Below are 25578 nucleotides of genomic sequence, written 5' to 3'. Positions count from 1 at the left end.
TTATACTGTATGGGTATGGATTATTTATTGACTGGAATATCTATTGACTAGTGATGAATATTTGTTTCTGTGTTTTTATTACTAGTAGTAATGCCTTCAAAACATCCATGTTCAAGTTTTTGTGTGGATATATGCTTTTATTTCTTGTGAATAGATACCAAAGAGTGGAAATTCTGGGTTGTTCAATGTATTTTTAATTTCTCAATAAAATGATGAACTGACAATGTGGTTTACATCAACATTTGTAAATTTATTTGAGCTAGAGCAGCTTTCTTAAATTTTTTTTCCTTGGGATATATTTGTTACTACATTTTTTTGAGGGGGGGCTTAAAAACTCTTTGAATTCCTTCATAAGTAAAATAGAGGTAAAATATAGGTAAAATACAGAAATACATGTGTTAAAGAACTATTAGGAAGATTAAACAAGAAGTGCCCATACTTGTTCAATAAGTACATCAGGTCAGTATCCTCCTTCAGACCACTATATTCTGTGATATCTGTTATTAAAAGGTTAAAAATAAGTTTTTTAAAAAATCTTATAGCAATTTAACAAACAATAGTAAAGGTTTCGTTGTATTTTTTAACTCCCCAAATTATTAATTCTCCCTTAACAATGAATTGAAAGGAATTTTTCAAATCCAAACAAGAAGAATTTTGCTTACCTGAGTGTGACTGATTGTTATATGGGTGCCATGGAGAGGAGATTGGCGATCCTTTTCCTTACTGTGACGACTACTTTGTTTACTACGTTGAAGCTGTTGCCTCAGTTTGGCAATCTGCTTTGGTGGGAGGGAAGGAGAGGTAAGAAAACAAAAGTGAATACCCATTTTTTCACATTTTTCTTCAGGTTTGGGAAATTGATAAATGACTTTTTACTCAAAGGTTTCAAGAGATAATACTTAACCACAATGATTTATTCTTGCAAGATTTTTTTAATTAAGGCTATTGAAAATAAGAAATGTATGCTACAAATGTTTCACTTCTACAAATTTAAATACTGTTATTGGTAAATAGGTAGACTCAATTCCCAAGGATTATTTCAGATTTTATCTATATAATGCCAGAAATAGCTTCCTTTGTAAAAATAAGGTGAGAAATATTTCAGTTGCCTATTGACTGAGCTTTAACTTGATCTCTTAAAATAGGGACCACATTCATTTCTGAGTTCCTATCTTATGTAAACAAATGAATTTCACTTATAAACTACTAAACATTTTAAAATTGGAATCCCAATGGTGGTAAGAAGTATCGATGCTATTTAGTATTAAAAACTTCTTAGTATCTTACTATCGTATTACTTTTTAGTCATATTCTTTTAAAAATAAATCTAATTTACAATATGTTCTCCTAAATGGGAAGGTCACACTCCTAGGTTTAGCAACAACAAAAATTTGACTATAACATGACCTGAAATCATTAAACTGCTTAAACATTTCAGGCAGTGTATAAATAACAGTAAATTCCTGAGCATTATAAAGGAAAGGGAATTACTATGGTATGGATATAGTTTAAGCATGTCTCTCAAGCATTCATGTTTGTTGGAAGCTTAGTCCTCATTGTGGCAATGCAAAGAAGTAGTGGAACCTTTAAAAGGTAAAGCCTAGTGGAAGGTTATATGGAACCTTTAAAAGGTGAGGTCCAGGGGAATGTGATTAGGTCATTAGGGGTGCTGTCCTCAGAAAGAATTAGTATACTTCTCATGGAATTCTGGGTAATTTTCATAAGGGTTGTTACAAAACACCAAGATTGGCTCTCTTGAGGCTTGTATCTCCATGTGATCGCTTTCTCATGCATCCTTCCACCACAATGCCATCTGTCATGATGTGACACAGCTAAGAGAGTCCTCACCAGAAGCCAAACCAGATGGGGTTAGACTTTCCTTCTCTAAAACTGTAAGCTAAATCAACTTCTTTAGACAATATTCAGGTATTTTGTTTAAAGAGACCCAGAACAGCTAAAGCAATTCTAAGCAGGAAGAGTGAAACAGGTGGTATCACTATACTCAACCTTAAACTACACTACAGAGCAATAGTAACAAAAACAGCACGGTACTGGCACCAAAACAGGATAGTAGACCAATGGTACAGAATAAAGGACACAGAGACTAACCCACAAATAGACAACTATCTTATATTAGACAAAGGTGCCAAAATCATGCACTGGAGAAAGGATAGCATCTTCAACAAATGGTGCTGGGAAAACTGGAAATCCATATGCAACAAAATGAAATTAAATCTCTATCTCTCACCATGCACGAAAGTTAACTCAAAATGGATCAAGGATCTAGGAATTAAACCAGGAACTCTGCGTCTAATAGAAGAAAAAGTAGGCCCTAATCTTCATCATGTGGGGCTAGGCACATAAGACGCCTATAGCACAAGAATTAAAACCAAGAATCAATAAATGGGATGAATTCAAACGAAATAGTTTTTTCTCAGCAAAAGAAATAATCTGTGAGGTGAACAGGAAGCCTACATCCTGGGAACAAACTTTTACCCCTCAAACATCAGGTAGAGCACTAATAGCTAGGGTATATAAGGAGCTCAACAAGATTAGCACCAAAAAAAAGCCAAATAATCCAATCAATAAATGGGCAAAGGACCTGAACAGATACTTCTCAGAAGAGGATATACAATCAATCAACAAATATACAAAAAAATGCTCATCATCTCTAGCAATCAGAGAAATGCAAATCAAAACTACTCTAAGATACCATCTCACTCCAGTAAGAATGGCAGCCATTATGAAGACAAACAACAAGAATTGGTGAAGATGTGGGGAAAAAGGTACACTCATACATTGCTGGTGGGTCTGCAAATTAGTGCAGCCAGTTTGGAAAGCAATATGGAGATTCCTTGGAAAGCTGGGAATGGAACTACCATTTGACCCAGCTATTTCTCTTCTCAGACTATACCCAAAGGACCATACTACAGGGAAACAGCCATATCAATGGTTATAGCAGCACAATTTACAATAGATAAACTGTGGAGCCAACCTAGATGTCCTTCAGTGGATGAATGGATAAAAAAAAAAATGTGGCATTTATACACAATGGAATATTACTCAGCACTAAAAAAGAATAAAATCATGGCATTTGCAGGGAAACGGATGGCATTGGAGCAGATTACGCTAGGTGAAGTTAGCCAAATCCAAAAAAAACAAAAGTTGAATGTCTTCTCTGATATAAGGGGGGTGACTCAAAATGGAGTAGGGAGGGAGAGCATGGGAGGAAAATTACCTCTAGATAGGCAACAGGGGTTGGAGGGAAAGGGAGGGAGAAGGAGAATAGCATGGATGGTGGAAAGAGACCCTCATCATTATACAATATACAAGTATGAAGATGTGAATTTGGTGTCAACATACCTTATATACAAACAGAGATATGATAAATGATGGTATAAAGATGTATTAAAAATTGTATGCAAAAAATAAGAGATCTCATGTATAATGGCATAATTTGGTGTGAATATACTTTATATACAGAGTTACAAAAATTGTGCTGTGAATGGATAATTATGAATGTAATGCACTCCACTATTGTCATGTATATAAGAAATAAATTTAAAAAACAAAAAAAGAGGAGCAAAAAAGAGAGAAAAAGACTAATATAGAAACCATTAGTAATTTTTGGAAGTAATTTCATACCAGTATTATTTTCCTTGTATAAAAGATGACAATATTAATCAATCAACAAATATTCCTTGAACATCTATGGTGAGCCCAGTTTTATGTTATCCTACAAAGTAACCTACAAGGTTAAAGGTAAACACAAAATAAAGTCTGTAAAATACATACATTTTTCTCAGGGAGATACAGCAAAAAAACACAGTATATTATGAAATTCTCTAAATACTTATCTTAAATAACCACAGCAATAAAAAGCACAATAGACAATTATGATTAAAGACTATAAATGCTCAAAGGGAAAATTATTTGGGTTGTCGTCTTAACCAGAAGCCTTGGCCATTGTTTGTTTTATACTGCAGTCAACTGTATGTTCAGTAGTGGTAGAATTTCCTTGGTATTCAGGAGCTATTTAGGTATGTTGGATAATTTACATTGTTTCTTTGAAGAAAATAATACATCAAAGAGATTCCTTTGCCATGAAAAAAAAAAAGTATTTGGGTTGTTTAAAAAGCTATTTTTTACCTGTGGCGAAGAGTAGACAGGAAACAATATGCTACAAAATTAAGCACCCAAACAAAGTAATAGTTTTCAGGACTTCTTTTATATTAAGATCATTAGATCCTTTTTAATTTTTTAAAAATCCCTTTTAGCTTATGAATCTATCATACAATGTCATTTAAAAGATATACAAATAAATTTGTTAATATTTGTATTCCCTCTATTTTGTTGAAATAGTTTTTTATAGAGAATATTAATTTTCACAAAAAAGAGATCAAAATTAGTAATCATTCAATTCACAGTAGCTACACTGTGGAAACTACTTAGACACCCCTTCAATAGATGAATGGATAAAGAAACTGCAGTATATATACACAATGGAATATTACTCAGCCTTAAAAAAGAATGGAATTATGGCATCTACAAGTAAATGGACAGAGTTGGAGAATGTTATGCTAAGGCAAGTAAGCCAATCCCCAAAAAACAAAGGCCAAATGTTTTCGCTGATAAGTGAATGCTAATCCATAATTGGGTGGGGGAGCAAGGGAAGAATGGAGGAACTTCGGATTGAGCAGTGGGGAGGGAGGGGAGAGGAAAGGGTGAGGTGGAGAAAGATGTTGGAATGAGATGGACATTATTACCCTATGAATCCGTATGACTGCACAAATGGGGCTGGGGATGTGGCTCAATCTTCAAAAAAAAAGATTGTACAAATGGTGAGACTCTATACCATGTACAACCAGAGAAATGAAAAGTTGTGCTCCATTTGAATAAAATATTATTTTTATAATTTAAAATAATTTTTAAAAAATTCTTAAAAATTAGTAATTATTATAAATCAAGATAAACTAGTCTCTATGATAAAAAGTTAATAGAATTTAATATTGCATAAATTATTTCATTAGGATAGAGATATGAAATTAAGTGCTTTCTGGATATTAATGTTTCAATAGTATTTTGAAAATGTAAGAGCTTGTATAGAAGAACCCAGAATGCCTAGAGATAAATCAAAGCAATCTGTAATTATTTGTTTTTAAAATAGTCTTTAAAAATAAACAATCTTAAAAATTAATCTTTTTATTTGTTATTTTTAGATATATACTATAGTAAAGTGTATTTTGACATATTATACATACATGGATAACTTATTCTAATTAGGAGGTTATACATAGTATGGAATTTCCCTGGTCATGTATTCATATGTGAACACAGGAAAGTTATGTCCAAATCATTCTACTGTCATTCCTAATCACAGTCCCCCTTCCCTTCGTTCCCCTTTGTCTAGCCTAATGAACTTCTAATCTTCCCCTCCCTTGTTGTGGGTTAGCATTCACATATCAAAGAGAATATTCAGCCTTTGTTTTTGGGAGGATTGGCTTATTTCACTTAGTATGATAGTCTCCAGTTTCATCCATTTACCAGCAAATGCCATAATTTCATTTTCCTTTATGGCTGAGTAATATTCCATTGTGTCTATATACTACACTTTCTTTTATCTATTCATCTGTCAAAGGGCACCTAGGTTGGTTCCATAGCTTTGCTATCGTGAATTAAGCTACTATAAACATTGATGTGGCTGTGTCACTGTAGAATGCTGATTATAAATCTTTTGGGTAAAGACTGAGGAGTGGAATAACTGGGTCAAATGGTGGTTCCATTCCAAGTTTCTTAGGGAACCTCCATACTGCTTTCCTTAGTGGTTGCACCAACTTGGAGTCTCACCAGTAATGTATGAGTGTGCCTTTTCCCCGACATCCCCACCAACATTGTTACTTGCATTCTTGATAATGGCCATTCTGCTGGAGTGAGAGTGAATCTCAGTATAGTTTTATTTTTGCATTTCTCTATTGCTGAAGATGTTGAATAGTTTTTCATGTATCTGTTGGCCATTTATATTTCTTCTATTGTGAAGTGCCTTATCAGTTCTTTTGCCCATTTATTGATCGGGTTATGTTTTTTGGTGTTAAGTTTCTTGAGGTCTTTGTATATTCTGGAGATTATCACCTTCTTGATTCTTCTGCTGTCGAGATGCTTTTTAGTTTGATATTGTCCCATTTATGGATTCTTGATTTTATTTCTTACCTTCTCGCTTTTTAGGAATTTTGTTAAAGAAGTCAGTTCCTAAGCTGACATGAGGATATTTGGGTCTACTTTTTCTTCTAGCAGATGCAGGGTCTCTGGTCTAATGCCTAGGTCCTTGATCCACTTTTTTTGTGCAGGGTGGGAGATAGGGATTAAATTTTATTCTACTACATATAGGTTTCCAATATCCCAGCACATTGTTTGAAGAGGCTATCTTTTCTCCAATGTATGTTTATGGCACCTTTGTCTAGAATGAGATAAATAAATAAATATATATATATATATATATATATATATATATATATATATGGGTTTGTCTTTGTGTCTTCTGGCCCATTCCATTGGGCTTCATGTCTGTTTTGGTGCCAACATCCTGCTTCACTTTTCTTGCTTAAGATTGCTTTGGCTAATCTGGGCCTCTTATTTTTCCAAATGAATTTCATAACTGCTTTTTCTATTTCTATGAAGAATGTCTTGTAATTTTAATAGGAGTAGAATTAAATCTGTACAGTGCTTTTGGTAGTATTCCAAAAACATGAGAAATCTTTCCATCTTCTAAAGTCTTCTTCAATTTCTTTCTTTAGCGTTTTATAGTTTTCATTGTAGAAGTTTTTCACCTCTTTTGTTAAATTGATTCCCAAGGGTTTTTTTTTTTTCTTTTTTGAGGCTATTGTGAATGGGACAGTTTTACTAATTTCTCTTTCAGCTGATTCACCACTGATGTATAGGAATGTAATTGATTCATAGGTCTACTTGGCTGAATTAGTTTATGATTTCTGTAAGTTTTCTGTTAGTTTTTTTGGGTTTTCTAAATATAGAGTTATAGCATGGGCAAATAGGGATAGTTTTTAGTTCTTCTTTTCCTATTCATATTCCTTTAATCTCTTGCAGACTCCACATAAACCAGGTAGTTAGTCCAGAAACAGAGATATCCCACACACAAAGACTAACTCCAACACATATTGCTAGCTTTGGGAGAATTTTTATATATATAAAGTAAGTTTTAACAACAATATTAAAGCATAGAAGTCAATAGAGGCATTTTAACAAAAACAGGTTAACTTTTACACTTTGCTCACAAATCTACTTGATTCACTGTATTTATTTATTTATTTTTTAGTTTTAAGTGGACACAATGTCTTCACGTGCTAGGTAAGCACTCTACCACTTGAGCCACAATCCTAGCCCCATTGTATTTATTATAACCATTTTACAGATGAGGAAATACTTGAAAAGAAAGGACCTATCCCAATGTGAGAGAGAAAATAAATAGTAAATCCAGTAATTTATCCTTCAATTTATAACCTCTTTTAATTACCTGACAATGTTGCTGAAAGTAATACTGTATTAATGTTTAACTGCTAATATGTACCAGTAATAGTATATTTGGCTTATGATCTCAACCACTTCACAAACTAATTTCCTTTTCTAATGTTGGAGACACTACAAGCTATAAAATTAAAATTAAAATGAATAAAAATTTGATAAGGCAATTAACTTACTGTATGTAGATCTACTGATAAGTTTCTTTCTTTTTTTTTCCCAATAAGCAGTTTGTATAATCTTAAAAACTGTTCCTATTTATTGACCTTTTAAAAGATACTGAAAGGCCAAGCATGGTAGCACATGCCTATAATCTCAGTGACTCAGGAGGCTGAGGCAGGAGGATCACAAATTCAAGGTTCAGTCTCAGAGATTTAGTAGGACCCTATCTCAAAAATATAAAGGGCTGGGGATACAGTTCAGTGGTAAAGTGCACTGTGTTCAATCCCCATTACTGGAAGAGAGAGATAATAAAAGGATTTTTGTGACTCCACTTAATTTAGAGATTTTCTTAGATGAAGAACACATGTATGTATAAAGTTTCTCACAAAATTCCTTTGAACAATAAAATCTTCAGATTGCTTTCTTGAAGGTCTAGAGAAAATACAATTATTTCTCCTACTGTAATTTTAAAAAACATGAAGTCTATGAAATATATTGATTTTCTCATACAGAGCTATTCAAAATAAAATGTATTATTAAGTTCTCTAAATACTTAAATAACCATGGCAATAAAAAGCACACTAGACAATTACTAATAAAGCCTAAATATTTAAGGTATACAGACTATTGAGGGCAATAACTTTTACCTATGGCAAATAATAAAGGAGAAACAACATGTTAGAAAGTTAAGCACCTAAGGAAAGCAATAATTTATAGTCTTTCTTTTATATCAAAATATTTTAAAAAAGAAAATTTACTGTTATATGATTTCAATATTTTGAAATCTATTGAAGCTTGTTTTATGGTCCAGAATATGGTTTAACCTAAAGAACATTTCACATATACTCAGCAGATATTTTCCACAGTAACTGGATGGTGTTTGCTATACATAGCAATTAAAATAGATCAAGTTAGTTGGTAATGTTGGTGAAGTCTTCAATGTATCATTTTAATTCTTTTAAAATTAATACTTTTAAGTTATTTTCTATCACCTTGTTAATTCTTTGTCTACTTCATTGTTAAATCAAGTATTGAGAATAGGATGCTGAAATCCCTAGTCACTACTGGTAAGACCATTATTTCTCCTCTTACAGTTTTTGTTTCATGCATTTTGGAATGCTATTGTTAGAGTCATACATATTTATAACTGTAACATTTCCTTTCACACTGACCTTTTTACTATAATGAAATGTCCCTACTTGTCTTCAGAAATACTTCTTGTTCGAAAGTCTATTTTGTATGGTATTAATATGCCCACTCCAGTTCTCTTATCACTACTGCTTTCTTTGTATATCGTTTTCCATCCTTTCACTTTCACTCTCTGTGTTTGAATTGAAGGTGTGTCTCTTACAGACAACATGTAGCAATAAATTCTCTCAATCTTTTGTTCATATGGGAATGGGAATGTTTTTTTTTTCATCCTCATTTTAGAATACTAGTTTTACTGGATAAAGAATAGTTGATTAACAGATTTTTTTTTCTTTCAGCACTTGGAATATGTCATACCTGGTGGTCTCCATAATTTCTGATAAAAAGTTAGTTAGTTATTAAAGGTATTATTAGTTCTCCATGCGTGATGACTCATTTTCTTTTTCCATCTTTTGAGATTTTATATTTACTTTTGGTTTTCAACAGTTTACCTATAATGTATCTGTGTTTTATGTTAGTTTAGCTTCTTAACATTGCAGTTTGTTCTTCACCAAATCTGGAAACTTTTCTGCTGTTATTTCTTTCACTTTTATTTATTTATTTATTTTTGCTCTGCTCTGCCTCTTCTCTCTTGGTTCTGTGGCTCTTTGACTTTTCTTTCTTTTTTTTTTTCCCCCCTATCTGTTCCCTTTCCTCAGGGGATACAAATTCTACTGAGTTACTGGCATATTTACTAATTTTGTCTGTCATCTCAAATCTGTGGTTAAGTCTATTTGGTAAAATTTTAATTTTAGTTACTATACTTTTTAAGCCTAGAATATCTTTGCCTCTTTCTTATAATAACTCTTTGTAGAAACTCTTCAAGCAGTGAGTGTCTGCAGTCCTACCAGTTTTACTTTCCTTTAATCATGGTTTCCTATAGTTCTTTGAAAATCTTATAGCTGTTTTGATGCCTTTGTCTGCTAAATCCAATATACAGAGACACTTAAGATAAAATTTCTACTGACCATTTTTTTCCTGAGTATGTGCCATATATTTGTTTTTTTGCATATATCTAAATCTTTGGTTGAATGTTGAACAATTGAGATAGTAAAATACAGCAATTCCTGGTATTGATATTTCCCTCTGAAAGCTACTGTCACATCTGTTTGTTGCTTCAGTAACTTGATGGCCTAAAGGTCTGTTTCCCTTGTAACATAGGTCACTAATGTCCCTACTCCATTATTTTTAGCATGGCTTTTTTATACCCTTTAAAGCTGTTCTCCAGCATTGGTTTGCCTCAGTGTTTAGCAAAATATTTATCATATATTCTTAAAAACTATCTCAAGCCAGTAAAATTTCCTCTTCCACTGATAGGACTTATCTCTGGACAGAGCAGTACATTTGAAATTCTGGACTTTTAGAATCTTACCTGGTTTTCATTTCCACTGGACCACTTGAATTTGGTTTGCACCTATTCTTAGGCTTTACTGAGCAGGGATGCATGGGTGGTTTGGGCCCACTTTGTTATCTGCTGTGCATATCCATTATCCCTAGTCAACATAGGACATATGGGGAATTTATCAAGTCTCTGACTATCTTATCTCTCAAAACTATTAAATTCCACTAGTACGTAAGATTGTTTCGTGCTCCAAATTGGACTACAACCTCAAACTAGTTCATAAATTGGCCCTCCCTGTTCCTTGCCACAAAGATCCATATTCTAACTGACAAGGCTGCATATCAACTGATCTCTTTCCAGTAAGGGCAATAAATCTTCTGGTTTTCAAGGCCTACCCCATTCTGGTTGAAATGTCACCAATAGAGCCAGGGATGAGAAAGAATGGAAAAGAAGTAGCACTAGACAAGAATACTAGAATACTACAAGCTTGTACTATTCTTACTTTAAGTTCAGTAGGTTTCTTTGTTTGTTTGTTTTAAAGTTTCTCAATTTATTTTGATTAATTTCCAGAGCACTGAAATACTTGTTTTGGTAGTTATACGTGCATTTATGGTTGTCTTACTCATAGTCTATGCATGAATTTGTAGCACTATTTTAGTCTTGATATATTAGACTCAGCTTCCTTTTTGTTGTTGATTTTGTGCATATTGTGTTTCTGTGTCAGGTAGATGGGAGATCCAGATTTACATCCATAACATCAAAAGGCTACTAAAGAGATGTAATAAAATCACAGGCAAAAATCATGCTAATAGCGGGACACAGTGGAGCATGCGTTTAATCCCAGTAGCTCAGGAGACTGAAGCAGGAAAACCACACATTCAAAACCACCCTCTGCAACTCAGTAAGGCCCCATGCAACTCAGTGAGATCCTGTCTCAAAATAAAAAATAGAAAGGGCTGGAGATGTGGCTCAGTGGTTAAGTTCCCCTGGGTTCAATCCCTGGTACAAAAAAAAAAAAAATCATGCTGCTAGACATTATATAGATGCCACAGTATATGAGGGATATGGATAATGATAACCTATGGTATATGAAAATGATAAAAAATCTGGAAACTATGAATATGAAAAAAATTCAATAGTAATGTCAATGTTTACCCTAAAGGAAAAAAAATGAATTATTGCTAGCCTTTCAAATAGTTAAAATGGATTTCCTATGAATCCAAAAGGGTAGAGTAAAAACTAAGTAGTATAATATCTCATGCAACATATAAAAGAACACATTTAACAAGATAAGTTAAAACAATTGAACTGGTTCTCTTAAAGTAATGAGTTCCCCTTGCTGAGAATGATCATTAAGAAATATTAGATAACCATCTTTTAAAAGGGTGTTTACAGAGGAGATGAACAGATGACATTTCCACACCAAGTTTCTGTAATTTAATAAAAACAAACAGATAAGAATGTAGATAGATAAGATTAAAGATACATAGTTATATCTGTGGTTGTTTATAATAAGGGAATGAATAATAAGAAATAATTCTAAAAGATATGAATATACCACAGTGAATCTCACCATCATATACGTTCACAAAAAATTAATTAAAAAAAATAACTGGGTAAATGGAATAAAGAGCAACAGAGGGAAAAGAGGAGGGGAGAGAAGAGAAACGGGGAAGGAGAGGTACTGGGGTCTGAATTAGAACAAGATATATTCCATGCTTGTATAATTATGTCAAAATGGATTCTACTGTCATGTATAACTAAAATGATCCAATGAAGGGCTCAGTGGTAGAGTGCTTGCCTAGCATGCATGAGACACCAGTTTCGATCCTCAGCACCACATAAAAATGAATAAATAAAATAAAGGTGTTGTGTCCATCTACAATTTAAAAAAATGTTTTTTTTAAATCCAATTAAAAAAAAGATATGGTTTCTACTGTACTATTAGGTCCCAAAGGGAAACAGTATGCTAGATGTCATTAAAAAAAATGTATCAGAAACAATAAACACTATCCATCACTGTACAAACCTATGATCTCTATCTCTGGTTGCCATAATTTAAAAACAAGCAGGTAAAGGAGGAACAAAAAATACCTAAATGAACAAAACATAATATTATTATATAAAATCAGACTTCATTCTAGAACAGCTATAACAACTGGATACAGAACAAATATTTACAAAGGACATAAAGGATACTAAAGGAAACTCTTGTCCAACAAAACACAAATTCAACCCTTAAATTCTGAATGAGGTAATGTTAGGATAAATAAAAGAAGTACCATTATATTCAAAAACAGCGAAATAATCTGCTAGGACAAAATAGGCTATAGACAAAAAACAGAAATAACTTACCTCTTTTAGTTGATCAGCACTCCCCCATGATGCAGAACGCTGATGTGATCTCTTTTCTGCTCCTTCTTCTGCCCAACAGCTAGGTGTCTTTAAAAACAAACAAACAAAATATAAAAAAATAAAAGAATTTGGTCTTTATTCCTTAACCTCAAGCAACTACAATATAATTCAAATTTTTAGTATGTACTGGTTAGGAAGCTATACTAAAATCCTCTACACAGCAAAATCCTGGGGAAAAAATGTTTAAAACATTGTCACATTCTGAATTAGTCATAACTGATTCAGGAAGTCTAAGTTATCTTGTTTAAAAAATATGATATCCTCACATCAATACCATTAATAAATTAAAGTTACCAAATCAAAGAAAACTGAAGATTTCCATACTGGTGTTTTTAAAGAGAAGAGACAAACTAAATACAAAATGGTATTTCTACTAAATATAATGGACAAAAACATGAATGTAACTCCTTCAGAAGCAATGATAGTATAGATGACTTAGATAACAAATATTCTAGCCAGATAGAGGGCTGATTGTTCTATTCTTCCTGTACCTGACAAAGAGAGTATTAGCATTACTATCTTTTTGGAAAACTAACAGGCATCTTTACATTAAAAAGTTACTATAGAATAAACAGAGAAAAGGAATAAATATAAACCAAATAAGCTGATTATAAATGGAATACATCTTTTTTAAAAAGGTAAGCTCTATGATAAAATAGAATCACTTAATTATAACATCATTTTCAATTACTTAATCCTTAATAGGTACTCCACTCATATATATATATATAAAAAACACTAAATCCCAAATAATGCCATAAAGTGGTAAGATAATTTATTAATTATATTAAAAATAAAAAAATTAAAATACCTTCCTTAATATATGAGAAGACTTGGTGTAATATAAGTTAGGAAAATTTATGTAAAGTAAAATTTACATAAAATACATAAAATAAAATTTATATAAAATAACAACCTCTATTTGAAAGACAGACAATGGTACTAATTATCACAGTAAGTATATATTTCTTTAAAAAAATTTATTATATATGGGAAAAATTACTGCTGACACTGCACTTGAGGATCTACATAATATGTAAGCTCTTAATAAAAAGCCATCAGTTTTACATACAACTTGTGGGCAACTTATAAAATAATTACCATCTCTTAAAAGCAATGATACTCCAAAATGAAACCAGTAATAACTGAATGCTAGCTAAACAAATACAAAAATTACCAAATTTCAGAGCCCTTTCATGCTCTGAAGTTACCTATAACATTTCTATACTACTATCTCCCTGTCTAAACTTAATGTTTGAATTATATTATCAATTTTTAATACTAGAAATAATGACTTTTTCTATCTACTTAATGCAATATTATTAAGGTTAAACTTGCTAACAGTAAAATATTATAGATTACAATAAAAAGGTGACTGAAATTTATCAGTGTCTATTACCATTATAGATGTTTAACATGGATTATTTAGTGTAATTCTCATTGCAATAGGCATTGGAGTTATCCCTCAAATGCTTTGAGAATACCAACACAGAGAAAAGATCATTTATACTATTTCCCAAGAAGATAGCTCCCATATCAATCATTCATTTACAGAAGTTACTAACACCTTAAGAGGTCAACTCCATTTTCAGAAAATATCCTAAACTATAACCTAATTCTAAACTGTGATCTTAATTCTGTGATCTTAATTCTTAATCTTAATTCTTAAAGTACATCATCTCTAACATATATAAGTCTTCCTCAGTAAGTGCTGTTTAATACTATATCACAGGATTTTCAACATTAATGGGTTATGAGATATAACTAGTTGAGAACTAATGTACCAGACAAGAAAGGTCAAAAATCTAAGAAAGAAGGTTATCCCAAATAAATATGACCTATTTCACAATTTTACCTAATGATAACTGAGGGGCAAAGGTATGGGAAAGTGATGAAAGAGAACAGATTAGTCTTGTTACCAGTAAAATGTTTTAGGTAAAGGAAAGGAACTGAGTATTATGGGTTACAGGAGAAGAGGAAAAGTCCTTCACTACATAACATTTATTTTGAACCAAGGGAACACATTAACTATTAGAGGTCAGTAAGTAGAATTTTTGAGTTTCTGGCAATTTTAAACTATTTAAAACCACTGAATAAAATATTAACAGTTTTGTCATGGATTAATGTTTTTCCTTCAATATAGCTGAATATATTCCTTTAGCAACCAGAAACAATATTACTTTGGTAAGGATGGCTCAACTCTAGAATTATAAAATCCTCTCTATTGTTGTCAGATAATGAATAAAAGAAACAGTAAAGGTGATTTTATTTATTTATTTTTAGTTATAGAAGGACACAATACCTTTATTTTATTTATTATTTTTATGTGGTGCTAAGGATCAAACCTGGTGCCTCACATGTGCTAGGCAAGCACTCCACCACTGAGTTATAACGCCAGCCCAAAGTGATCTTGCATAGTAATAAATTTCTATGCATTTATTCAACTGTCAGAAGCCAGCTCCATAAAATAACAATTTAGGTCCCTGAAATGCCATCTAACAGGCTCATACAGGTCACATCTTCAGACTTGCTTCCATTTCATGAAGAAGTCTCCCACCCCAAAATGTTTCAGCAATTGCTGCTACTTAAACAAATTGCAACAGTAAGCTCTTCAGAAAGGGCACAGGAAACCCAAACAGCTGTATCAAGAGTGACTTTCAGTCAGGAAATGAGTTTCTGATCAGACTGGTAAAACCGAAAGTTCTCTTTTTCATCTATTACTATTTGAGGAACATCATCTATTCCTTTGATAAAGTCTTCCCCAACCAAGCTTCTTTCAGAAATGAAGGAAAAGGCTAGATATTTTAATACAATTTCAATAGCAAACAATTCATATAGTTTAGTTCAGAGTTACTTTACTTTACTGAGTGCTGGCTAAAGCCAAATGCTAAATACTTACTACAGATCTGGTTTCTTTGTTTGTTTTGCAGTACTGGGGATCAAACCTAGGGCCTCATGCATTCTAGATTGGCACTCAACTACTGAGGTATATCCCTAAGCCACTGAGATCAGTTTCTTAAAAACAGAATCTTAGCAAATAACACTGACAGAGAGGTAGGATCATAAAACTCTCTACACTATAATCTTAATGAGATTAAGAAAAATTAACCAAAATGTAATTTTATGTAATTTTGGCATGCCAACATTTCATAGTTGAGACTTGAAAATTTTATTTTAAACAATAAAATATCAAAGAAAAACATTACCAAGAGAAAGGGAAGTTTAACTATGTAAGAATTACATTTAAGATCTAAACATCCTATTTCTCACCCTTTGAAGAATACAAGTTTATTTATTTATTTATATATTTTTTAAATACGGGTTTCACCATGTTGCACAGGATGGCCTCAAATTCCTGAGTTCAAGCAATTCTCCTACCTTCTCTTGGCTCAAATGATACAAGTTTTGAAATTTCTTTCTGATACAACTAAAATATACCAAGACCATGGAAGAAATTGAAAAGATTTTCTCAAAAAGCTAAAATCAAAAAACATACTAAGCTATTAAGTTCATAGATAAAATTCTTTCAGATCCAAATGACAGACAATTCAGATGATATTTACACCATACCAGAGTACAGAGGAAGGAAATCTTGCAAACCCTTTTTATGAAGCAAGTATAACACTAACCTAAGGATTACATCATGAAAAGGAAAAAAATTCAGGTCTCATTTAAACAAATATAATAAATATTAACAAATACTTTGTTTGCCACTATATATATTTCAAGCATCTATAAACAAATAGCATTTTCCAGAAATATAACCATGGAACAAACATTAGAGAATCTATTGAAGAAATTCGCCATATTATATGTTGAGTCAAAACAACATATTTAATGATAAAATGGAATTTCCTACCTAAATGATCACTCCTGATTAAAACAAGACCAGTAGTAAAATAAGCATATGTGCTGGATGTATGTAAAATATACATGCTTCATAGCAAAACTGAGTGTATAATGTCCAGTGGAATACAGCAGAGAGCTCAGAAATAAATCTTTACATATATGGTCAATTAATTTTCAACAGGGGTGTCGGAAGCATTCAATAAGGAAAAGGACAGCCTTTTCAACAAATGGTGCTGAAAAAGCTAGATTACCTATAATCAACAGAATGAAACCGAATCCTTACCTTATAACAATTCACAAACATTACCTCAAATGGATCAAAGACCTAAACTTAAAAGCAGAAACCACAAAACTCTTAGAAGAAACACTGGGATAGCTCCATGATGCTGGATTTGGAAATTATTTCTTGAATATGCTACCAAAAGAACAAGCAACAAAAGGTAAAAAAATCAAGATTCTACAAAAATTAAAAAATCATAACATTATAAAAAGAATTAAAAGGTTACAGAATGGGAAAAAATGTGCAAATCACATTATTTTATATGGGATTAATATCAGAATTAATATAAAGAGTTCCTAAAAAATCTGTAATAAAAACCAACTAGTTTGAAAATGGGCAAAGGACTTAAACAGACATTTCACCAACAAAATATACATATGGCTAAAATGCATATGAACACCACCACTCAACATTTAGGAAATGCAAACAAAATCACAATAAGGTACTTACTTTATACCCATTAGGATGGCTATATATAAAACAAAAATAAACAAAAACAGAAAATAACAACTGCTAGCAAGGTTGTAGGAAAAAAGGGAACCCTGTGCATTGCTAATAGGAATGCAGAATGGTACAGCTATTGGAATAAAATAGTATAGTGGTTCCTCAGAAATGTAAACATAATTACCATATGATCTAGCACTTCTGTTTCTGAGTAGATACCCAAGAGAAATAAAAGCAAGGACTTGAGAAAATGGACCAAACATTAGAGAATCTATTGATTCCGTAAACAAATGTTGGTAGCAGAATTATTTACAATAATACTGCCCAAATGTCCATTAACAAATGAATGAACAAAATGTAATGTGTACATATAATAGAATATTACTGAGCCTTAAAAAAGGGAATTTTGACACATGCTAAGATAAAGCTTGAAAACATTATACTAAGTGAGATAGGCCAAGTCAAAAAAAACAAATACTGTATGATTCTTCTAATATGAGGCTCCAGAGCAGTTAAATTCATAGAGACAGAAAGTAGAATGGTAGTTACCTGACTCCAGGGGAAAAGTGGATGGGGAGATAGTGTTTAACGAATACCAAGTTTCAATTAAGGAAGATGGAAAAGTGTTAAGAGTTGGATGGTGGTAACAGTCATACAACAATGTGAATGTACTTAAAGCCAGAGAATAAATTGTTAAAAAAATGGTTAAGATGGTAAATTTTATGTTATGAGTATTTTACCACAATTTTAAAATAGAAAAAAAAAGAATACTGAGGTAGGGATTTACATGTCATGATAAGGAGGGATGCCAGTGATCCATCAAATGGAAAATGCAAGCTAGAGATAGAATATAAAGTATGATTCCATCTCTGTGTATATGCTTAAATAATTTATTTCTATAGGTGTAGAAACTTTCTTAAAACCTATACACCACCCCCCCTAAAAACAAACAAACAAACAAAAACCTCTTAAGATCATTTAAGGCAAGATCCAGGGAGTCAATAGCTATTATTCATCTCCTTCCTTTAAAATTTTATAGATTATTTTACCACCAAAAGGTATTATTTTCAAAACAAAATTAGATAAAACCCCAAAATACATAATCTAAAATAGTTTTGATTCTTTTAATTTACCTGAATTAAGAACATCCTGAGGCAGTTGGGAACAGTGTTGTACACCTATAATCCCAGCTACTCAACAGGCTGAGGCACGATGATTTCAAAACAAAGAACTTGTCTCAAAAGAAAAAATAGAGAGAACTGAGGATATAGCCTAGTGGTAGAATGCCCCTGGGTTCAACCCCCAGTACTGATAACAATAATAATAAAAACCTTCTGAGACAATTATGGAAGGTCTATAAAAAATGTCACCAAGCATTCCTGAAAGAAATAAAAGCACAGGGATTTCACAAGATATTATGATAGAATGCTGACCTGGGCTGGGGATGTCTGAAATGGAAATTCTGTGTTTAGACAAGTAGCTTTTTTGTTGTTCAAATTATATGTAAAAAGCATTGAATCCATCATTTTATTAGGATATAAATCTAAAGCATTTTAGCTCTTTGCTTAAAAAGAAGGTGATAATGCTTTCTCGTAAGAATGAATATATTCACTTGCATATATGTGTGTGTGTGTGTGTGTGTGTGTATATATACACCATATTAATTGAAATTAGCTATAGAAGAGTTAATATCCTAAAATTTTCTAGTTTAATGGACATTTCACAGAAGGAACTTGCTGAGACTTAGGTAGTAGTAGTTTGTTCCATGGATAGCTTTAGATGAACTACTCACACAGAAAAAAAATGCTTCCAACTGTATGAGAAAGAGATTAAGATCTGTAAAAGTCAAGTATGGAATAGGATGATAAATTATTAAGACTTTGTTTTTAAAAAGTTGAAATAAAATTAAGAGACTGACAAAACTGTGGCGGGGGAGGGGCTCATTTCTAGTACTTAAGTTTTTTCTTTCATTCTATTTTGATACTGATTTTATGTCCATATTCAATCTTTTAACATTTTAGTTAAGAAAAATATCACTATGTTCCAAAAGGGCTAAAAAAAGTTATACTCTGCATGTTAGTCAGCATAGACTAGATTATATAACCACTTAATTTTTAACTCTGAATGTCTTCGAACTACAAAGGTTAAATTTCTGCTTTTATTACATGTATGGATAAGAAGGCTATGATTTTCATGGTCACGTAGTGAACCAGATGTATCTAATAGAGAAGGAGTGAACACTATTATTATCCCTTGTCAGAGGGAATGCAGCAGATTTTTAAGCTTATTCCTAAAGTCTCATGGCCAAACTCAGTTTCAAGGGCACAGAGAAGACAGAATGCCAACAGTTGTCAAGAGCCTGTACCTGGGAAATCAGAAGAAACATCTCTGCTTATTGCTGTATAGATCCTTCTCATTTTACACTTCATAAAAATATTAGTTTCATACTTAGAAACACTCAAACACAGAATCTAAAAATCTGTGAATAGATTATACTTCACAATATGGGAAAAAGGCTGAGGTACTACTAATGTCTGACTCTAGTAACCTTAATCACAATTAAAAGAGTTGGTGGATAAACTTTTTTTTGACTACAGAGGACTGAACTCAGGGGTGCTTAACCACTGATCCACATCCCCAGCCCTATTTTATATTTTATTTAGAGACAGGATCTCGCTGAGTTGCTAAGTGCCTCGCTAAGCTTCTGAGACTGGCTTTGAACTTGAGATCCTCCTGCCTCAGCCTCCTGAGCTGCTGTAAACTTTTGTTTTAAAAAGGTTGTATCTGTAAGGCTAAAGTAATAAAGTAACATCAAATTCTACAAATGGTTTTTATTTTTTTTCCTCTACTAAGATAGATTATTCTAACAAACTGGCAAGAACCTATTTCTTCAGTGGTCTTAAAAACTGTGTGAAGTTGTATCTTTTTATCCTCAAAATGAATGTGTGACAATGTCATGTATTATTAATTTGACTTTACAGAAAAGGAAACTAAAGCCTGGTGAGACAGCAATTAATTCAGTGGGCCATATATTAAAAAAAAAAAAACACAAAATAAAACATTTTCTTAAGAAAAACTTCCAACAGAACAGTTAAAAAACTAATGGTATGGCTCAGTGGTAGAGCACTTGCCTAGCATGCCAAGATCCTAGGTTTGATCCCCAGAAGAGCAAAAGTAAAAACAAAAACTACTCAGTGAATATCTGTAAATCCAACATTTAATTATCTTTATAATAATTTTTCTGTATTTGCTTCATTACATATTTATCAATCTATACATTAATCTATCTTATTTTTTATTCATTTCAAATTAAGTTGCAAGAAATAGGCCTAAACATCTTAAGAGTTCAGTTTTTTAAAAACTTATATTCTATATTTTTAAAGTTAAGAGTTATGTGGTAAAATGCACAAGTGTATTAGGATAAACTGTGATGAATGTATTCATACTTATAACCCCCAAACTCTATCCAGATATACAATATTTCACTCATAGAAACAGAGCAGAATTGTGGTAACCAGAAGATGGGGAAGGGATAAAGGAGATGTTAGTCAAAGGACACAAAATTTCAGTAAAGACAAGAACAGCAGCTTCAAGAGATCTATTATATATCATCGTGACTGCAGTTAATAATGGCATGTTGAATACAGTTTAGTACTGCATAACATTTTGATAAAGCACCTATACAACAGGGATACCATATTATTATAATGGAACTGAAAAAATTCCTATCATCTTATCAGAGCCCTCTTAACATCATAGCACATTATTCAACTACTTGTGATGCTGCTGATAAAAACAAACCTATTTCATTAAAAAACCTATTGCCATTTGTATAAAATTATAGTACATATTGATATATATATACATTACATACTATTTTATCATGATAATAAATGATTGCTACTTATTTATGTATTTCCTATGCTGTATTTTTCATTGTAGAGTATACTCTTCCACTTGAAAAACAGTATGCTGTCCTATGTCAGAAGCAGCCTCACACAGTATTTAAGTGTATCTTCATCAAGAGGCCACACTGAGGGCTGGAGTTGTAGCTAAGTGGCAGAGCGCTTGCCTAGCATGTGTGAGGCACTGGGTTTGATGCTCAGCACCACATAAATAAATAAAATAAAGGTATTGTGTTCATCTACTATCTATATCTATCTATCTATCTATCTATATATATATATATATATATATGGTAAAAAAGAGGCCACAGTAGGTGATTGACCTATGCCAACTAGGTGCATGAAAGGAACTCTGCTATGGATGTGTAATTATGAAATCAACTAAGGATGCATCTCTCTGAATGTATTCCCAACTAAGTGATATATGACTGTATTTGAAAATTGCTAGGAGAGTAGATTTGAAGTATTCTCATAAAAAAATAGGTGAGATGAGGCACATGTTAAATAGCTTTAATTTAATCATATATATATAAACATACACATATGTTTTATAATACATATATATATGTTTTATACAATAAACATGTTTTACTTAAAAGAGGATGAAGAATTTTACGTCTAGCCCTAAACAATTATAGTAGTTAAAACATAACTATAAAAGAAAGAAGATGCTGGAGACACCCCTCATCCAAGGGCAGGCAGCCCAGGTGTTGAATATCTGTAGTAAATTGGGCAAACTACCACCTTTCCACCAAATAACAGAAAATTACTTATTCACTCCCTAAAAGTTCAGAAATTAATCCAGGAGGAATAAATGTGGCCATAAAAAGCAGCTCATATGTTCACCTTCTGAATCTTCAATTAAACTAATAGATGCTTGGGGGAAAGATACTGCTTGTGAGGCAAGTGCTAGTTTAAATGCTGCTTATCTATTAGTGGTTTTCTATGAGAGGCAGTGCGGAACTAGAGAAAAGGTAAACACTTTGAAATCAACATAATCTGGGTTCAGAGCTCTTCAAACTTAACTAGCTACTTAAATTACCTAACTTTTCTAAGCCTCAGGTTCCACATCTAAAAAATGAGGCTTATTTTTCCCTTTTTTTCAATAACAAGTTTCTCAAATAGATGACCTAATACAGAACCAGGCAAGACAAGTCCTCATCCTGAACCTCAAGATTTAGGGGGAATTATTCTGGCCCTCTTCCAGTCATATTCCTCCCCAAGAGGTGAAGAGAAGTTGGGGTCAAAGGACATGCACACCATGAATTAATGCCCTGCTACAGATCATGTATGCTCTGGGTCTATCTAGAACCAGGAATTCCATGTCCATACAATGGAAGTTTGACTTCTAGGATCTGCAAGGATCTATCCCCTAGGTCTCACTTCCTAAAATGGTATGGAAGGACCTTGACTGTGAGCACTTGGAGGTAGGAAGGTTCCAGAACTGTGTGTAAAGCCACCTCAAAGTAAGAATAGAGTATGACATAGGAACAGAATGGTGTTTAGGCTCAGAGGTTAGATGGATTTGGCCCATGTAGACACATTCTGGCATATAACTGAAGAGTCCAAGAATTCTTAGTTCAAACCTGACCTTTTATTATTATTTATTTATTTGCAGTGTTGGGGACTCAACCTAGGAGTGTGTTATCACGGAGTTACACACTTTCTATTGTGAGACAAGGTCTTGCTAAATTGTGGAGGCTGGCCTTGCACTTAAAATCTTCCTACTCAGCATCCCAAGTCTCTGGGTTTATAGGCATGTACCATGGTGCTCAACTTAAACCTTACAGGTCCCTATGAAGATTTATTTGTCAAAAATGGGAAGATGAAACACATTCAACAGTTTATTTAACTTATACACATGTGCTATGGGGGTCTTTATATTTGGTACAGACTTCACAAATGTTATAAGTAGGCTGGTCTATAATAACTCAACACGTATTTACAGTATTTTCCATGTTTACTTTAAAATATTATATTTAATAATGCAACATCTCAAGGTAGATTTAATTATTGCCACTGCACAAAGAGATATGCAGAAGAAATCTATCCAGATCTCTTTTCTTCTACTGTATCTGTCTTCTTATCTACCAAGTACTCTGAGCATACTACTCTACCATATCACTAATATTGAATTTTGCAAGATAATGTACTCCTAATCCCTTAGTTCTATTCTCTATGACCTCTCTTTAGCATCTGATACTGTCAACAGTGTTTCCTTTCTTAACTAAAACAGTTTTCTCTTTTGGCTTCTAAGACTACACTAACTAGTTTTTATACAAGCCTTTTGCTCTTAGATTTTTTTTCTTTTTCATTTCTTAAGAGTAAATAAGATAATGTTTCTGAGTTATTGTTTCAGCCAAAGCTATGTTCAATGAAATATTTTCTTTTTTATTACTTTTAATTGGTGCATTACAATTATATATAATAGCAGGATTCATAGTTACATATTTACACATTAACAGAACAATATAATTTGGTCATCAATTCCCCAGTATCTCCCCATCTCATTCCCCCTCCTCTAATTGTTGTTGTTATTATTATTATGTCATCTAATAAAAATAGCTACCATTTTTAGTAGGGTCAGTTATTGCATGTTAGAAATGAGTTAAAACTTTCTAGCTTTATGATCCCAAATAAGTCATTTAACTTCCCTGAGTTTCTGCTTTCCCAGCTGAATAATGTTGTAATATTCTTTATAAGAATTAAATGAAACATGGACTATAAAACAAACTATGGAACATAGTTAATAAATGTTAATTCTCTCCTCTGTCTTAGTGCTTCTAAGTGAATAAATTAGTTCTTTCCTCTATGTGCCTTTCCAAAAACAAAGTTCTTGGCCACTGGACTTTCTTTATCCTCTATGTCTGCACTTATTGGATCTGTAACTCCAACTCCTCTGGAGGGATGGTTCTCAATCATTTGGGTCTAGATCTCTCACTAAATGTTTAGACCCATATTAAGTTTTAATAATTATTTCTACTTAAGAATCCTACTGCTTTCCACATAAAATTTGTTCTTTTCTTTACTAAAAGAAGAGAGGAAAGCAAAAGGCTAGTAATATAAAACATTTACAAAGGTAGAACTGATGGGATGGATGATTAAGCAGCAGCTAATTTCAGTTTCAAGCTTGCCTTAAAAAATGACAAAAATTAAGAAGCAAGGTTTTCAATGATCATGTTCAAAATTCTCCATTTTTCCCCATTCTTCAGACATGAAACTCTAGTCCTTCTATTTTTTAATCTATAAAGCCCAAAATGTACTCATTCTTTTAAATGCCCTCATGTTTACATGCCTCATTCATCTAATAATGTAATATCTTCTATTATCAACTTTTATAAATTTATATTTTATCTTCCTAATTATACTGCAGGTCAAGTCTACTGACCACTTTTTTTGTAATCTTCTTCATAATGTCTATAAATGCTGATGAAGATATGGTCAACAACTCAGATAATCATAAATAAAGATATTTTCAGATTTTTTTTTCTGTCATGTGAGGAATTGTTTCAAATTGAAAGCTTAGAAAGTCTTCCACATGAAAAATGTGAACAACAGGGAAAGGAAACAACCTTCAATTTAAATCATTTAGCCCTGTGTTAATTATCTATAAATTATTTTCAAGAACTATATAAAAATTTCTTCAAAAACTACTTATATTTTAGCACATGCCTGTAATCCCAGCAGCTTGGGAGGCTGAGCCAGGAGGATCATGAGTTCAAAGGCAGTCTCAGCAAAAGCAAGATGCTGAGCAACTCAGTGAGACCTTGTCTCTAGATAAAATACAAAATAGGGCTGTGGATGTGGCTCAGTGGTTGAGGGCCCCTGAGTTCAATGTCCAGTACAAACAAAACAAAACAAACAAAAAAAGCTTATATTTTCAACATAGGTTGTGGTTGTGGCTCAATGATAGAGCACTTGCCTAGCATAAACGAGGCACTGGGTTCGATCCCCAGAACCATATTTAACAAACAAACAAACAAAAACCAACTACAACGTAAGTCTCTAAAATGATAGACTAATGTTATTTATTAAATATTAAATGCGCTTAAAACTTCTAAAATCCACATGACAAAAAATTACTATACAGTTCATTTATAGTAATGGATTTTTTTATTAGACATATTTCAAATTCAGGAAAATTTAATTACATTCCATTTTCTTTAGTATGATCAAAACAGATAAACTGTAGGGTAATAAAGCTGAGTACTTTACCTGAGTAGCTTTATCTTTCATACACGAAGGGTAGTGAACATGAGGATCCCGTGGCCACTGTCCTGTGAGGTAAGGTCCTGTTATCGTATCCAAAGAAGAGGTTCGCCTTATTGTACTAGAGGTTCGAACTTGTTGAGATTTTGGTCTGTCCACTATAAAAAGTGAAAAAAAAAATAGATTTTAGAGTACATTTTTTGATTATTTAAACTTTAGTTTGTAAATGTCATTAAATCAATTTGCCCTATAAT

At 32.5% G+C, this 25578-nt stretch overlaps 1 protein-coding gene across 1 annotated transcript in view; it reads right to left on the bottom strand.

The window, feature by feature from the left end:
* The window catches only part of Glcci1 (glucocorticoid induced 1), an 84784-nt gene that overhangs the window by 29362 nt on the left and 29844 nt on the right, over positions 1 to 25578 (bottom strand). Inside the window, exons 2-4 of the mRNA XM_048785986.1 lie at positions 25331 to 25482; positions 12578 to 12664; positions 663 to 779 (exon numbers count right to left, since the gene is read on the bottom strand). Of these exons, the coding sequence (XP_048641943.1) occupies positions 663 to 779; positions 12578 to 12664; positions 25331 to 25351 (225 nt within the window). The 5' untranslated portion in view covers positions 25352 to 25482. The remainder of the gene's footprint in view (positions 1 to 662; positions 780 to 12577; positions 12665 to 25330; positions 25483 to 25578) is intronic.

The sequence above is a fragment of the Marmota marmota genome, unplaced genomic scaffold, assembly GCF_001458135.2.
Source record: "Marmota marmota marmota unplaced genomic scaffold, marMar, whole genome shotgun sequence".
In the NCBI taxonomy this organism is placed as follows: Eukaryota; Metazoa; Chordata; class Mammalia; order Rodentia; family Sciuridae; genus Marmota; species Marmota marmota.
Note: the sequence above shows the minus strand (reverse complement) of the source record. Positions and strands in the feature narration are given on the sequence as shown.